Source organism: Garra rufa, chromosome 11 (assembly GCF_049309525.1).
Source record: "Garra rufa chromosome 11, GarRuf1.0, whole genome shotgun sequence".
In the NCBI taxonomy this organism is placed as follows: domain Eukaryota; kingdom Metazoa; phylum Chordata; class Actinopteri; order Cypriniformes; family Cyprinidae; genus Garra; species Garra rufa.
In genome coordinates, this window is record NC_133371.1 from 27014753 (window position 1) to 27032152 (window position 17400).

The window sequence follows — 17400 nt, forward strand, 5'->3', positions numbered from 1 at the left end:
CACAACTACTGAAAGAGCTTACAGGTGGAGATGGATCCAAATGTAATCCCTTCCCATTAATTTTTCCCCACAAGGAGTCTAAATGCCCCCAGATATCGAGTGGAAGTCATGCTGAGAAACTCCTTCAGTGGCTACAGTGTCATGACAAGCGTTGACATGTTTACATCCTGCCAGGATGGCATCTAGTGTTTCTTGTCTCTGCTGTTGTAAGCTCTTTCAGTAGCTGTGATCTACTAAAAGCCACAAAGGCATCAAGGCTAAAGTGGAAAGAACAAAGACGCAGGTCTTTAAAATTTTTCCCATTCTTTTCTCGTCTTCTTATAGCTAGGAAAGCAGTGAAGACTTACATAGCTTCTCTAATACCCTGCGACTAATAATTACATCTAAAAGCTACATAATGAGGCATTGTATCAATATTTTATTAAAAAATACAACAGGTAGCGCTAGTAGCTCCAAGAGAGCAACCATTTCACGTCATCGAATTAATGGTCCCTTCTATAGTCCAAAATATGCATAAAGAAATGTAGATTTTTTAAATAAGGTAGATCTTTTGTCTTTTTACTACATATTTCACAAGACTCATTGGGAAATATATTTCATTGATGTTTATGCCAGGCAAAGGCAAACAGGAAAATCAATTGGCAAACAGCTTAAATAATGCTTTTACTACTTGGCTAATCAATTTCACATGTACATGTCTAGTAGACATCTTTCTAATTACGGTCCAGGGGTTTACTTTGATGGTGTACATATAAATAATTTAATATTTACAGTCCAGATCATACCTGAAACTGATATCGTTTTAAAGCCAGGTAATCAGCAAGGATGTCCAACATGCGAACCATCTGAGAGAAGATGAGTACACGGTTGCCTCTCTCCCGGAGTCGCGTGAGAAGCTTGTCCAGGAGCACCAGTTTCCCACTGCCACGCACCAAGCTCTAAACAAACATTAACAAACAACCTGAAAATGACGCTTTCCTAAAAACAAAATCATTCTGGTGACAAAATCATCTAGGAGAGTCTTACCTGTAGATGCTCTTGTGTTCTTTCGTTCTCCTCCTCTGGTTGTTTGATGAGGTAACCATGGTTACAACATTTCTTCAGCTCCATGACAATGTTAAGAAAGCCAGAAGAGCTGCCTCTGGTGCCTTTAGACAAGGCTTTGAAGTTTCTTGTTAGGATCCATCTGCAAAAGTCACATCACAAATGAATAGCGATGAGATGGACAGATATTCTCGAAACACTTGCATTCCAATTGCATGCAGTCTGGAATCGAAATCAAAGAGTTACTCGATTTAGGGAGCTGTTGGAAAGAGGCATGAAATTGGCTAAAACTGCACTCACTTGTAGAACTGTTTTTGCTGGGCCGACATGTCGACTCTGAGGATTTGCTCCACTTTAGCTGGCAGGGATTTCTCCACATCTTTCTTGACACGACGCAGTAGGAAAGGCTCCAGAACTTTGTGCAGGCTCTGATAACCGTTATCCCTGCCTTTACCATGCTCATCCTCAAAATCCTCCCAGGACTCAAACCTAATGGGAGGCAAAGTCAAAAACAGGGTATTTAAACTTTTGACACCAAGGACCCCAAATATGATGACCCCCTTACTAAGATATAAACCCTGGGTATAAAGACTTGTATGGCTCAATATAACACAAATTATGCCTCTTACTGAAATATGTAGTAGACAACCAGTCACATGCAAAGATTTACGTTATTTAAAAATTCACATTGTTTTATACATATTTTGGACTATGGGAGGGCGCTATTATTGTGATGATGTAAAATGGTTGCACTCGATGAGCTGCTAGCACTAATTGTTTCTGCAACACAACTTGGAATATACAACTCGGAAAATAAAATACTGATACGATACCACATTGTGCAGCTTTTGGTTGTAATTGTTTTAGTCAAAGGGCAACGAGAAGCGTAAGTCTTCACTGCTTTCCTAGCGATAAGAATAATAATCTGGAAAAAAAAGTCTCTTATGTACACCAAGGCTGCATTTCTTAAAAAATACAGTAAAAACAGCAATACTGTAAAGTATTACAACTTAGTTTTTATTTTAATAAATTATTAAATTCCATTTACTTGTGTGTTGGTGAAGCTGAACTTTTATTTTTTTAAAGATTAGTTCACTTCCAGAACAAAAATGTACAGATAATTTACTCACCCCTTTGTCATCTAAGATGTTCAGTCTTTCTTTATTCAGTCATAAATAAATTATGTTTCTTGAGGAAAACATCTATTATTTTCTCCATATAGTGGACTTCAATGGTGCTCCCAAGTTTAAACGTTGAAAATGCAGTTTCAAAGGATTCTAAATGATCCCAGCCGAGAAAGAAGGGTCTTATGTAGCAAAACATTTATTTTCGAAACAAATTGACAATTTATATACTTATTAACCTCAAATACTTGTCCTGTCTCATCTCTGCAATGCGCATTGGGTAGTCTGTGTAATCCGATTTAATACAGTTAGGGTATTTTCTTCAACTTCAAAATCATCCTACATCGCTATTTTACCTTTTTTTTTTTTGCATGTTCACTTTGTAGGACAATTTTGAAGATAAGATATGAGTTTTTCTACATACCCTAACTGTCTTAAACCCTAAAAACAGAGTTCACACAGACATAGACGAGCATTTGAGGTTAAAAAAAAGCATATAAATTGTCAGTTTGTTTCGAAAATGGATGATCGTTTTACTAGATAAGACCTTTCTTCTTCAGCTGGGATCATTTAGAGCCCTTTGAAGCTGCATTTCAACTGTATTTTGGAAGTTCAACCTTGAGGGCACCATAGAATAGAAGTCCATTATATGGAGAGAAATACGGAAATGTTTTCCTCAAGAAACATAATTTCTTATCAACTGCCGAAAGAAAGACATGAACATCTTGGATGACAAGGGGGGGTGAGTAAATTATTATTAAACTTTTGTTCCGGAAGTGAACTACTTCTTAAGTGTCAGTCGCCTAAACAGAATATACAGAAGCATTCCCAATTCAAATTTATCTAAATGTCTTAAATGAACATTTTTACTTTGATAGCCGTAAAAAAAAAAAAAAAAAAAAACATTCTTCTTTAATCTACAATTTTTCTGATGGACCACAAAAGGCAAATATGAACCTCTGTTTTTATTATGATGGTGCAAATCCTGACTGTAGGTGCATTTTCATTTTTTTGTATTGCGAAACCAATGTTATGTGACTAAAACATAATTTTTCCCTCTTGGGATAAGTCATGTCAATGGATTTTTGTGGGATTTTGGCTGTATTTAAACAAATATAAATCTGTAAATGCGAGAGAAAAAAAAAAACATTTCCATTGCTGTTTTGCGAAGTATTCCTTTTTTGAATTGCCTGAAAAACCACCTCATGCAAGCACAGAAACTTTTTACGATATATGGGAGTTTTTGCGCAATTGACGCGTTTCCATTTCCGTATTTTCAATTCGCAAATTTTAATTTGTGCAATTTAAGGGGTAATGGAAACACAGATAGTGAGTACTTACTTGTCAGGCATTAGAAAGTGCAGAAGGGACCACAGCTCTTTGAGTGAGTTCTGCAGTGGGGTCCCAGTAATGAGCAGCCTGTGATTGGATCGAAAGTCGATCAGAGTTTTATATAGCAGCGAGTCGTCATTCTTAAGCCGGTGAGCTTCATCAACTCCAAGGAAAGCCCAGTTTATATTCCCCAGCACTCCCTGCGCACACAGACAAGCCTCGACTCAATAATGTGCGAATAATAAAGAACTAATCATTTCCATAACACATCATACAAGTACATGTATCAAAAAACATGAATACCATATACCTTGTCCTTCAGTAGAATTTCATATGTGGTCAAAAGTGCATTAAACTTGATCCTTTTTGTCTGCTGGTGGATCCATTCATAGTCCCGGATCTGGTCAAAAACACAGAGTTATATCTCAATTTGGGCATTATTATAACCAGGTTGGATTGTCTTAGCATGACTAATAGCTTACTGTCTTTCTGCTTGTGACGTCTCCCAGGTACACCACTACATTCATGTCCGGGGCCCATGTATCAAACTCCCTCTGCCAGGAAGTGAGGGTTGACAGCGGTACCACAAGGAGGAAGGGACCATACAACTGGTGCTGATGGAAAAGGTAGGAAAGGAAGGAGATCGTCTGAATGGTCTTTCCCAGGCCCATTTCATCAGCCAAGATAACACTGTTACACCTACAGAACACAACAGAAACCAGAGATGAAGAGAGCAGGGTTAATTCAAAATCAAGAACTAATGTGAACTCATGATATTAACTACTATTATAACTCAAATCATGTTTGTTAATCAAAATAGTAAAGCTAAAATAAACAAGTAAAAATATATGCAAATTCAACCTATTTATAAATAATAGCATATAAAAAAATACTAAAATAACACTGCTATTATATACAACATTCTCTTTTTTAATGATTTATTGTTTAATAAAAAAGTTAATATTAATATTAGCTAATAACATTTACGTTTTATTAAATTAAAACAAAATGACACGTAACCTTGAAGTGTTTTAACATTGTATTAATATTATTTTAATGTTTTTCCAAGTAATTATTTCAGTAAGTAAACAGTCAGAAAAAAGTACTCTTTTTGTTAGTGTTTGATTAAAAATGTAATAAAACTGCACATTTATTAGGTTTCATTTATATCTATTATTATAAATAATATTCTGATAAGTCGAATGCCAATGCCTGTACTTTGACATCCCTAACAGAAAGTATTCAATTCTTGACTTGCCACATACCTGCACCAGGAGTGAGCAAGCCAGTTTACGCCATCCAACTGGTAATCTCTAAGTTGAAGGACCTCATCTCCAATGTAAGAAGGCTGCTTCTTCAAGGCCGTAAATCTTGGCCTCTGTTTCAATACCTTTGATTTGGACAAAAAAAGATAACAAGGTTCACATAACATCGCATGGCATTTTTTCAAAAAAACAAAGGAAGCAAATGTCTATCATTATACATCTCCTCACTCACCTTACAATCTTTGGAAGGAACTGTCTTGCAGGCATTTCTGTTTAGGAAACTATCAATGCAGGCCTGAAATTTCTTACTGATTAATGCGCCATCCTCCCATGTGCACTCTGCATACGGCAGCCCCATCCATTTACACAGGTACTCTGGCTCAGTGGAACCGGTTTTAGGGGCTGTTGTAATATATCAGAAAATAATTTAAAGTCGTAAACATCTCTCTTGACCAAGTAGATCAGAAAGCTGATTTCAAAAGCAGTAAACTTACAGGGAAGGTCTGAAGGGGCTGGCGCTTGTGTTTGTGCTTTCCCAGTTCTCGTTGCTGATTAAAAGAGAGAAAAATAAAAAATTGGAAACATATCAAAATATCCAAAACATTTAAGGTCAGTAAAAAAATATATAATAATACTTTTTCAGATGCATTACATTATTCAAAAATAACAGATATTTACAATGTTACTTTTTTTTTTTATCACAAGAGCAAATAACAGTTTAGAATATATATTTAAATAGAAAGGTTATTTTAAATTGTAATAATATTACTGTTTCTACTGTATTTTTGATCATATACACTACAAGTCAAAAGTTTGTAATGTTTTTTAAAGAAGTCTCTTCTGCTCACCAAGCCTGCATTTATTGATCCAAAGTACAATTTTGAAATATTTGTACTATTTAAAATAACAGTTTTCTATTTGAATATATTTTAAAATGTAATTTATTCCTGTGATTTCAAAGCTGAATTTTCAGCATCATTACTCCAGTCTAATGATACTTCAGAAATCATTCGAATATTCTGATCTGCTGCTAAAAATAACATTTATTATTTAAATTATGTTGAAACCAGCTGAGCAGAATTTTTTCAGTTTTCTTTGATGAATAGAAAGTTCAGAAGAACAACATTTATCTGAAATGGAGTTCATTTGTAACGTAAATTGATTGAAAGCATTCTTGCTAAATAAAAGTATTCATTTCTATAATTTCTTCTCTCAAAAGAAATACTGGCTCTAAGCTTTTGAATGCTTGGATCTTTCCATTCAAAGAATCCTGAAAAAATTTATTAACTATTTTAAATACTGCTAATTATACATATGTTTCTTAAACAGCAAATTATTTGAAAACATTAAAAGTCTTCCTGTTCAAAAACTTTTGACTGGTAGTGTAAATGTAGCCTTGAGTCATAAGTCTCTTATGCTGACCAAGGCAGAGTTTATTTGCAAAAATAATTATTTTTACCTAAAATAACCCAACTGCAATTTGATTGAGATTAATTGGAACGCACAATGAAAAAAACATGATCTTTGAAAATTGTGAAAAACAAAGTTATCTGTTTTTTGCTCGGCACATATTATTTTAATTTCAGTGCAGCCTTAAGCATAAGACACTTCTCTCAAAAAGACTGGAAAAAGCTTAGATACCAAACATTTAAACTGTAGTGTAGTTTATCAGAGGTAAGATTGTCTTCATCGAGTCAGCACTTACCAATCACTCTCTCTACTATCTGGAATTGCTTGCTCAGGTCATTGGTTAGTTCTTGCTGGCAGTTGTAATATTCTAAATCTTCAGGGGATGCCTTATTCAACCTAAAAAACCAGAATTGTATTTTAAATGCTTGCTTGTCGGTTTTTAGTCTGTAATAATGGCATTCATATTTGGCTTCAAGATGTCAGTTTCCTCAAGAGATCATCCCAAAATGGAAATATGGCATTTCTGTGAGCACTGACCAATAATTTAGCTCATCGTTTTTCTTCTTGAAGTTTTCCAGTTTCTTCATCCCTTTGACTTTTTGCTGAGTGAGGGAATCCACACTCTCCCAGGTGTTGTGAATGTAGGACCAGCCTTTCCACTTGATGAGGAACTGAGTTTCCCCTTCGTCTTTCTCAGGGTCAAAGTCTGCTCCAGGGTCCCCATTTTCCTCAATAGCATAGAGGGTTGTGGAAGCTCCAGAAGCTGTAAACGAGGTGGAGAAAAATGACAGGCTTTACTATTAGCATGTATCATATTATTAAGTATAAAAAGAAAAATCTAAAGTCTTTACCTCCTTTTTTGCCAGTTCTGGTCTCAACGACCTTCTCAATGGTCTCACTGTCATCGTCTTGTTGCTCCTCGGCTCCTTCTGCCATTTCGATAAGGTCATCAGAGTCGGTCTCGAAATCATTCTGGTCCTCCTTGTAGCTGCAACACATGCTTCAATATTACTACTTTGTCATAATACTTTATGAGTCAATCACAATTAACTTTTAATAAACTTTTGACTGGTAGTGTATATTCCAATAATATCTAATAAGATGATATTTAAAGGTTGTATCAGCGATTTCTAGCCTGAAACATAAAGTGTCAAATTCAGCTGACCTTTCATCACGATCCGCTCGCTGCTTGCCCCATAAATTGTCTGTGAAAAAACCGCGTCTCTCTGGTCAGCCTAGGGTCCGAGATATGCCAAAAAAACAATCGGCACTACCAACCTTTCCACACATAAACAAACAGTGTTCCAACCAATCAGGGTCAGGGGTTTGGTGTTGTGGACTTTTGCTCCGCCTCCCTCACATCCCAGCACCAGTAGGAAAGTCCACAACACCAAACCCCTGACGCTGATTGGTTGGAACACTGTTTGTTTATCTGTGGAAAGGTTGGTAGTGCCGATTGTTTTTTTGGCATATCTCGGACCCTAGGCTGACCAGAGAGACGCGTTTTTTTCACAGACAATTTATGGGGCAGGCAGCGAGCGGATCGTGAAGAAAGGTCAGCTGAAATTGACACTTTATGTTTTAGGCTAGAAATCGCTGATACAACCTTTAAATAAAGGATTTATGCAATGCAATACAATGATTTGAACAATGTATAAATTAATGTTTATCAAAGCCCTGATGTATCATACTGATTATATTTTAATAAAAAAGGCTGTGTACTTGAAAAAAATATATAATTATTATAAACTAAGCAGATAATCAGATATCATAAAATACAGCAGGCTTTACAGGGTTAAGTTTAAAAAAAAAAAAACTTGAGCATAAGTGTGTAAACACCTTAATTATTAGTTAAAAACTAAATATTTTACCTGCTACCGCTCAAAAATAAATTCAGAAATATATAGGAGATGTATTTACTTTATGTATTAAATGAGAATATATCAATAAATTATTATATCTGGCAGAAGTATGGCATCTTCCATTCATAAACTCTACATAAACCTCTTTATGTAAAAACATTCCATACCTGACTTTAGTTGCTGCTCGTCGCCTTGTTTGTCTTTTTGGCGTATCTTCCTCTTCATCATCGTCATCATCATCATCATCGTCTTCTTCATCTGAGGACTCCTGCTTTCTCTGTTTCCGTCCCTTTTGTGACTGCTGCTTACCAGATGATTTGGTCTGTGGTCTGAGTAGGGAAAGAGACAAGTACACACACATACACTCATTTACCTTGCTAGGCTTTTACTTTCATTCCACGTCCCTGATGTGTTTGCTAGTGTAGCGACCCGTTTTCACGCCTATCAGCCTGACTCATAAGCCAATAGCCTTGAGACAGCTGTCAGACTTATTGAGCAGTTCTAATTCTTCATATATTAGACACATTAAATCAATATTTGACTGATTTGATCATTATGCCAAAAGTAGAATACATGCTTTAACAATTTAGAACACATTTCAGATAGAGGAAAGAAAAATCACACCGATCAATTTAGCGCAACCATAGCAATCAAAAATGAGCCGTCGTCATTTGCATTTAAGACGGCTCATTTAATAATTCACGATGCGCTGTCTGAAGGCCAGGCTTCGCTACACTCTTACCTTCTAGCAGGAAGTCGTCTGGATCTAACTTTTTTCTCTTCCTGCTCACTCTCTGAACTGCTGGCCTCTTCCTCAACATCCTCTTCATCATTTGAGTCATCATCTTTCCAGGTATTTCTTTCAACACAGAAATACCACAGGTTCATCTATTGGACCTCCATTAGCTTCTACTTCTAGCCTATCGTAAAGCTGCAAGCCAGTCCGTTTCACGGCTTATCCAACGCGCAGGCAATTAATGCGATAGTTCACCCAAAAATTTTAATCGTCATTAATTACTCACCCTCATGTCATTTCAGAACGCAAGACATTTATGAAATCTGAGAGCTTAGCTGCATAGACAGCAAGGCAACTGACACCTTCAAGGCCCAAAAAGGTAGTAAGGACATCGATAAAATAGTCCATGTGACATCAGTGGTTCAACCGTAATTTTATGACGCTAAAAATTAAAATTTGATGTTTATCTGCTTACCCCCAGGGCATCCAAGATGTAGGCGACTTTGTTTCTTAGAACAGAACAGTAGAACAGAAACAAAGATTTTTAACTCAAACTGTTGGAGTCTGTTAGTGATTTAATGGCAGTGAATGGGCACCAAACCTTTGAAAGGAAAAAAAAAACATGCACACACAAAACCAAATTACACCCTGCGGCTTGTGACGATACATTGACGTTCTAAGACGTGAAACGATCGTTTTTTGCGAGAAACTGAACAGTATTTATATAATTTATCATCATTTTATATTCTGCTCAATACAGTCAGACCTTGCTGTATATTAGAGGTAAAAAATGATATAAATACTGTTCAGTTTCTCACAAAAAAACAATCGTTTCGTGTCTTAGGACATCAACGTATTTGTCACGAGCCTCAGGGTGTAATTTGGATTTGTCTGTCTGTGCATGTTTTGTTTTTTTTACTTTCAAAAATTTGGTGCCCATCCACACCCATTATATGACTGACAGACTGCAACGGTTTGAGTTAAAAATCTTCGTTTGTGTTCTACTGAAGAAACAAAGTCACCTACATCTTGGATGCCCTGGGGGTAAGCAGATAAACATCAAAATTTCATTTTTGGGTGAACTATCCCTTTAAGTGTTAGTTGTGCTGCTGTCTATGACGTCAGAAAGCTCTCGGATTTCATCAAAAATATCTTAATTTGTGTTCCGAAGATGAACGAAGGTCTTACAGGTTTGGAACGACATGAGGGTGAGTAATTAATGACAGAATTTTCATTTTTGGGTGAAATATCACTTTAAACATGCTGGGAAAGACATTTCAGTGTATATACAGTACTGTTCAAAAGTTTGGTTTGGTAAGCTTTTTTTTTGTTTTTTGTTTTTTTTTAAAGGAGGCTTATGCTTACCAAGGCTGCACTGATTTGGTCAAAAACACAGAAAAACTGTAATATTGTGGAATATTTCAAATTAAAATAACTTTTTTCTATTTTTAAATATTTAAAATGTAATTTATTGTTGTGGTGATAAAGCTGAATTTTTAGCAGCCATTATTTCAGTCTTCAGTGTCACATGATCCTTTAGAAATCATTCTAATATGCTGATTTGGTGCTCAAGAATCATTTATTATTGTCAATTTTAAATAGTTAATTTAATACAGCATATATTTTTTTGTGGAAACTGTGATACATTTTTTTTTCAAGATTCTCTACAAAAAAAGCTTTATTTGAAATAGAAAACATAAAAATCGTCTCTTTTGATCAATTGAATGCATCCTCGCTCAATAAAAGTTACTGACCCCAAAATTTAAAAATCTTAAACTTTTGACTGGTAGCGTATATTCCAATAATAATAAGACGATATTTAAATGCTTAGTTTTATGATTAGAATTTATATCCTAATCATAAAATGCAATGCAATTTGAACAATGTATAATGTATTAATGTTCAAGCCCTGATGTATCATTTTGATTACATTTTAATTTCAGTTCATAGGATTAAACTAAAAGGCTGTGTACTTATAAATGATCAATCAGATAATCAGATATCATATATAATACAGCAGGTTTCATAGGGTTAAGTAAAAAAAAAAAAAAAATCTCAATAAAAGTATTCTTACTGACCCCAAACTTTTGAATGATAGTGTCCTTGGAACTTATGCATTGCATTTTATAATAAATAACATTTTGAAAATCAAATCTTTACATTCATGGTTTATGGGTTAACTTTTTTTTTTTCATTCCATATACTTATTACCCATACTTAATGTATGAATGTTATTGCACTAAAATTTCATATCAAGTAGCAACTGCAAAAAATAACATCTATTCTCAAAACTTAATTTGTCTGAGCCATTTTCTCAGTTAATAAAATAAATTTGAACAATTATTTACAGAAATGACTCAGAAAAATGTTAAGTTCATAAACACAATATAAACAACATATTTACTGAAAAGCAACTTCCCAAAAGACATTTACATGTAAAAAAAAAAAAAAAAATAAGAGTGAATTTAAAGGTTATGTGACCCTGGACCACAAAACCAGTTAAAGGGTCAATTTTTTTATGAAAGATGAATAAATAAGCTTTCTATGTATGGTTTGTTAGAACAGGACAAGATACAACTATTCGAAAATGTGGTATTTGAGGTTGCAAAAAAAACAAAATACTGAGAAATTTGCTTTTAAAGTTGTCTAAATGAAGTTCTTAGCAATGAATATTACTAATCGAAAAATTAAGTTGTGATATATTTACGGTAGGAAATCTACAAAATGTCTTAAAGGAACATGATCTTTACTTGATATCCTAATGATCTTTGGCATAAAAAAATAAAAATCGATCATTTTGACCCATACAATGTATCCTTGGCTAACGCTACAAATATACCCGTGCTACTTATGACTGCTTTTGTGGTCCAGGGTCACATATATGGAGACATTCACATAAGGGTAATGAATCAACAAATAAATAAATAAAACAAGCACTCATTTGTAAATAAAGTATGAAAAGGAATGGCGAGAGACCTGTTTAAATACTTCCAGTACACTTACTCTTTCTTTTTCTGCCGTGAGCTTTTTCTTTTGGGACTTTCGCTCTCTGAGTCACTGCTGCCCTAAAAACCCATGAAAATCCATTTTGAATATGTGGCACTGGATTAAACAGCATGAAAATGTCATGTTTCAGATTAACCAGGAAAACAAAGCTTTCAACACATGGGAGTTTGTTTACATGCCTGGTCATTTCCGAGTCTATGACCAAAAACAAATGTTTATGCTTTAGTAAGTAACCGTGTCTGTAATTACTTTGGTTCAAGAAGCAGAACATGTTGTGAAATCAGCAGTATGTGAAAGAACGCAAGAAACCACTAGAGGTCAGTGTCGAATTATTTTTGGACAAACCAGCCTACCTCAGCTCCAATGTTGAGACGAGCAGGCTCTTGTCTGCTCCGACTGGATCTCCGAACACCATAAATATCTGGATGTTCCTCCCACATCTATGATAATTAGGGATATGACTCATTTTAAATCATGAAGCAATTAATCACCAGCTAAATTTAAGTCCACTGGGAATAACTGATTGATCCTAATGTTCAGGCTGGCTGCCTATTTTTGTACCTTCTTCACATCTGCCAGGTTGTCTTTCTTCCTGACTGGTTTGTCTTTGACCTGCGCTGAGGTCTGACGTGATTTGGACCCAGTGGATTCACTGCCTGACTCAGAGTGGCTCTCAGAATCAGACGAGCTGTTGGATTCGGAACGCCGGGAACGAGCTCTGTCGCTCCCTTGCTCGCTCTCCGACTGACTCCCAGACTCCGACCCAGAGCGGTTAGACTCCTCTGATGCCGAATTGCTATAACATTAAAAACGTGCATGTTGAGAAACAATGAAAACACGTCAAGTTGTTCAAAAAATTATTCAGATCTGATGAATTGTCAAGGTGGTGTAGGCGAATTTGTACTTTATCATTTTAACTTATCTCATTATAAATCACTTAATTATGCCACCTTTTTTTTTTTTTAAGAAAACAAAAAAATCTAAAAAAGTGAAATCTAATTATCCGAGTCCAACAAAGAACAAAGAAAGCCGAGTCCTCAAGTAGAATGTTTTAAACCATGCTGTGTCTTTGTCAATGTAAACAATAGCATTCCACGGATTTAGAAACTGGGAATGGGGGAAATCCAATACAACGCATGGGAAAACTTTTAGCATTTAGCTGGAATTAACATAAATAAGCTACTTATTTGACAGACAAATTGACAACACCTGTAAAATTGAAATAAATCATTTAATTCATTTAATAAAGACAGACTTATAAATCGTTTTTACATGTGCAAATGAGCAAATGCATAATTAGACATTTACATTCAGCCTGGTTTACGTTTTTTTTAAAATGGTTTTATTTCGTTTCATTTCAGGTTAAAAGTGTTTTTCAATCCAAAAATAAAATTAAAAAGTAAATAAATGTAAAAAACAATAATTAAAAAGTAAACAAATAAAAACAAGCAAGTAAATAATTAAATAAATAATAAAACTACCTACCTAATTTTTTTTTTTTAAATGAAATGTGACTATCAGGGTTTTTTTTTTTTTTTTTAGGTCTGACCACTTCTGTCCTTTTGCCCTTTAGGTCTAAAAATAAATGCAATGGCTTCTTTCTGAAACAAGCCCAACCACGTTTACTATAAATGAAACAATCTCAAAATACATTTATCTTCCTTACATGGTAAAAAAAAAAAAAGTTTCCTTAAAAATATATATTTTTTAAACCTCTATATACTATGGCATCCATGGGAAACCTTACTGCAGATCTGGAAGTAAAAGCTAGCACGCGGAGTACTATAATGGAATGCACTGTTAGAAACAAACACCCCCGTCATGTGCTCGGGAGCCAAACAGCTGCTGACGAAGCAGCCATACCAGCCAGACTGTCCTTATATGGTTGCTGACATCACATGTGGGCGGGCCTAACCTCTCAACTCAATTCTCATTGGCTGCCTGTCGCTAGCCAAAGGAAGGGCCAATGAAAACTCTGTATGAAATCATCTGACCTCTAAAAGACTTCCTGTTTCCGCTTCCTGTAGTTCCAAGAAGCTTTTATGTAATGCAGCAACTAATACAAGCTATGCAGCACAAAGCAAGAGCCATTTTGTGACTTTGAGGACTTTCAGCCATTTAATGAAACCAGTCTCACACAGTGATGAAACAAAGCAGTGCTTTTAATGCACGGCTATGCCATACAATCGCCTCATTTAAAGCACATCAGCTATGATATAAGAAAAAGATCATATTTAATATCTTTTTCAGCTCTTGTTTCTTTTAGAAAATGGCTGCCACAGCTGAACAGCAGTGTTTAGGTATGTTTCTGAGGACAGAGAATTGATCTAGGCTCTCATATGCATCTTTAATGCTGAAAAAATCATTTGCAACCAATGAAAGTGAGCATACATGTTCATTTGACAATTCATGATCACATACAGTGTTACATATGACTACTGTTTGTGTAATTGTGAAAAGATAACATACATTTGAGGGTTTTTTCAGTTTAGACTCTGGTATCTGGCACAAATGCAGGAGCTTCAAAGCGGTCATCAATTCAGATGGACATTCTTGACAAACAACCATAAAAATAATGACAGAGCCAGTCATAAGCACTGTACACAACATCAAAACATTGTGCTTTTATTTTTTATTTTTTTTTTATATATAAGTGATGACCTGGTCTTACGTTGCTAAAAGTTGAAGCAAATTATGTTAAAACTATAAAAGTGCATAATGTCAATGCATTTAGACTTTCAAAATAATATATGAAATATTCAATTTCCACCTGTTGTTTTAAATATCTTTTTATATTTCCTGAAAGAAAAATCATGAACCTCTGAAAAATGGCATCACCGACTTATTCCGAAGTCCCCTGAAAAATCCTAATCATGTGTAATATTTTAAACAATTAAAAGCCTAAATTAATAATGCATATGTAAATAATACCTATTATAAATAAGACAAATTAATGTTAATATGAATTAACATTATTTGCAATGCAAATGGTTCCAGTTCCATATGGAAATAAGAGTAAATGTGAGTGCAGTAAAGTGACCAAAATTACTTCCACTTCATCTTCAAATCAAGACATCCTGTTTTTTTTTTTTATTTGGTTTGGATGGGAAAATGATGAAAACATAATTACATATTAACAATGGGGAACCACTTTCATTTTAGAGTGTACTATAGAGTCTAGGGAACAACACATCAGTCTGATTTTATCACTGTCAAGATTTTGACAAGTTTCGACCAAAAATTAATTTTGCTGTTGAAAAATATTTCAAGTAAACAAATTTGGACAAAACAGGAAAAAACTCAAATTTTGGTTCTTAAAAATTTAAAATTCAAAAAAAGTGAAAGCTATTTTTCAAAAGGAGCTATTGCAATTAGTTAATTATGGAATATGTGATTGAGTGCTGAGCTAGAACTGTAAAAATATGAGGTGATATACCCTCATGTCATTAGGGAATTATAAATATTTACTTCATAAACATTTAATACCTTACAGCCAATGACAAACATTATAACTCACACAGGTCATGTGTGACCCTAAACAAGTTGTGTTTTAGGATAGTTTTTTTTTTTTTTTTGTTAATGAAAATACTAAAAAAACAAAAGTGATTAATATTATCTGTATTAAGCAACAGTTGTCATATACTTACAAATTAAAAATACAATTGCACTGTAAACTAGCAACAGTTTTGTTGCTACTAAAATAAAGGGAAATAAAAAAAAGATAAAAGTTTTAAAACATTAAAATGTGTACAAAATACAATCATGCCTATGTAAAACTACTCATTTTGGGGAAAACAATGAACTTGCTTTAAACATTTGAATTGTGTTCATTAAATATTTCAGGGAAATCATACTGAACAGGTATGATAACACAAGTACTTCAACATTAATTTACAGACATCAAATGCTAAACTCTTGTAATGTTCAAGTAAAAGTGTTTAAAATGTCATTAACCTTACACAGTGGTGCAATGCAGCACATACTAATCAGACAAGGTCATTTCACAGGATCACTTTAAAAGTGTAAATATTAGAACTGTAATCACTGCTGAAATCTGTATAAACACTGTGCATGTTGAGTATAAATTTGGGTAAGGGCCCTATGGGCCTTGAATTCACTTTTAGAAATACTAGCAAAATCAGGGTGTGGCTATACATCTATCCCAAGGTCAATGATCCGAAACCCCATCTATTTTACAGACATTGTGGTTTAAACTTCTGCACAGGTGATCAACCATGCTTGTAAAAGTAAACAAGCAAGACACATGTTAAAAAAGGGAGAAAATAGGAGAGATCGTACCTGGAAGCATTGCTTTGAGTCGAGCCTTCATCTTCCTGCTTTTTGCTCTTATTCTTCATCATGATTTAGTCTTGGGATTTGTTAATGATGGTCTTTTGTCCAGGTATTAACTGTCAAAAGTTTAAAGTGGGATGAACCATCAAAGAGAAAGAGTCCTGTCGTTGCGATATATGGAAAAGGCAAGTTGGGCTCGGATAATTTAAAATAAATAAATATAGATGGTATTGCTTAAATTAAAAAGCATCGGAATTGAAATGACACCTGCTCGACTCTATTCGATGTCAAATATCCATGTGTCGATGGCATTTCAAGGCAATAGATTCACAGAGCCACATGCATAAATTCTTACTGCGTCATCAAACAAAGGACGATTAAAACATAACGATGAAAGCAAATAAAATCGACAATAGGAAAGAAACGATGTAAACATACCTATTGCATTGACAGGAGGAGGATTGTAGCAGTACATTCACATCTGACAAAATATCCGATTTGTTACTTTGGCCATAACGACAAAAAAAATCAAAAATACTCCAGGATTGAGTCGAAAATAAGAATCGGAATTAAATTCGGAACAAAAAATAATAGCGGTAATCCACCGATGGCTATTTGAATGGAGAGAGAGAGTGAGAGAGTATGAGAAGAGCCCAGCAGAGCGCACTAAAAATGGAGGACCGCCATGGCTGCCAGTGCAAGGCAGGGAAAACAACGACTGGCCACTCTACGCACACACCAGAGCGCTTTTCGACGAAACAAAGTCACAAAACGCACGTATTAACGTCTCTACAGTCCAAAACGGAACTAAACGAACGATTTCGCGCGATTACGGTGCCCCAGGAGGCACTCAAAGTTCACCAAAGTTGAGATACAAGTGCTATCGGGAGCCCTGCAAGGCTCAACGCTCTCCCCTTCCCAAGGTTCATCCGCCATCTAAAGCTCCTTCCCAGCTCTGAGAGCTTAGCCTTTGATTGACGTTCTCTCCATTTACCCAGGGCTCAGGTGATGCACGAAAGTCCCACCCCTTTTATTTTAAATAAAAACTAGTTGTTTTATTAATCAATTAATAGCTCGAGTTAGTTCTACCCTCACAAGGACAGTTGTTGAGCAACTGTTTAGTGCTTATGAAGAGCACTGGTTATCTTTATGTTAAGAAAATTATTTCTTTAAGCCTTCACTTCCTGCATAGACAGGAAATGAGACAACAGACTGCCATTTTGCAGTGAGTGCTGGACTACACTGGACACCATTTTAGACCACTTAATTTTAACCCTTTTACACCTGCTCTGGATATGAAATGTACTTTGAAAACCTGATATTTGAAA

General features: G+C 35.0%; 1 protein-coding gene across 2 annotated transcripts in view; it reads right to left on the bottom strand.

Annotated features, from left to right (window-relative positions):
* chd2 (chromodomain helicase DNA binding protein 2) overlaps positions 1–17307 on the bottom strand; it is a 36965-nt gene extending 19658 nt beyond the window's left edge. Inside the window, exons 1-19 of one of the 2 annotated variants that reach the window (XM_073850072.1) lie at positions 16511–17307; positions 16079–16188; positions 12341–12575; positions 12133–12219; positions 11777–11838; positions 8780–8896; positions 8205–8366; positions 7027–7163; positions 6713–6938; positions 6471–6571; positions 5260–5313; positions 4998–5167; positions 4766–4890; positions 3983–4199; positions 3811–3900; positions 3510–3700; positions 1345–1533; positions 1027–1186; positions 786–938 (exon numbers count right to left, since the gene is read on the bottom strand). In XM_073850072.1, the coding sequence (XP_073706173.1) occupies positions 786–938; positions 1027–1186; positions 1345–1533; positions 3510–3700; positions 3811–3900; positions 3983–4199; positions 4766–4890; positions 4998–5167; positions 5260–5313; positions 6471–6571; positions 6713–6938; positions 7027–7163; positions 8205–8366; positions 8780–8896; positions 11777–11838; positions 12133–12219; positions 12341–12575; positions 16079–16140 (2538 nt within the window). In that variant the 5' untranslated portion in view covers positions 16141–16188; positions 16511–17307. The remainder of the gene's footprint in view (positions 1–785; positions 939–1026; positions 1187–1344; positions 1534–3509; positions 3701–3810; positions 3901–3982; positions 4200–4765; positions 4891–4997; positions 5168–5259; positions 5314–6470; positions 6572–6712; positions 6939–7026; positions 7164–8204; positions 8367–8779; positions 8897–11776; positions 11839–12132; positions 12220–12340; positions 12576–16078; positions 16189–16510) is intronic. The other variant, XM_073850073.1, reaches the window with a different exon arrangement.
* Positions 17308–17400: the final 93 nt, after the last annotated feature.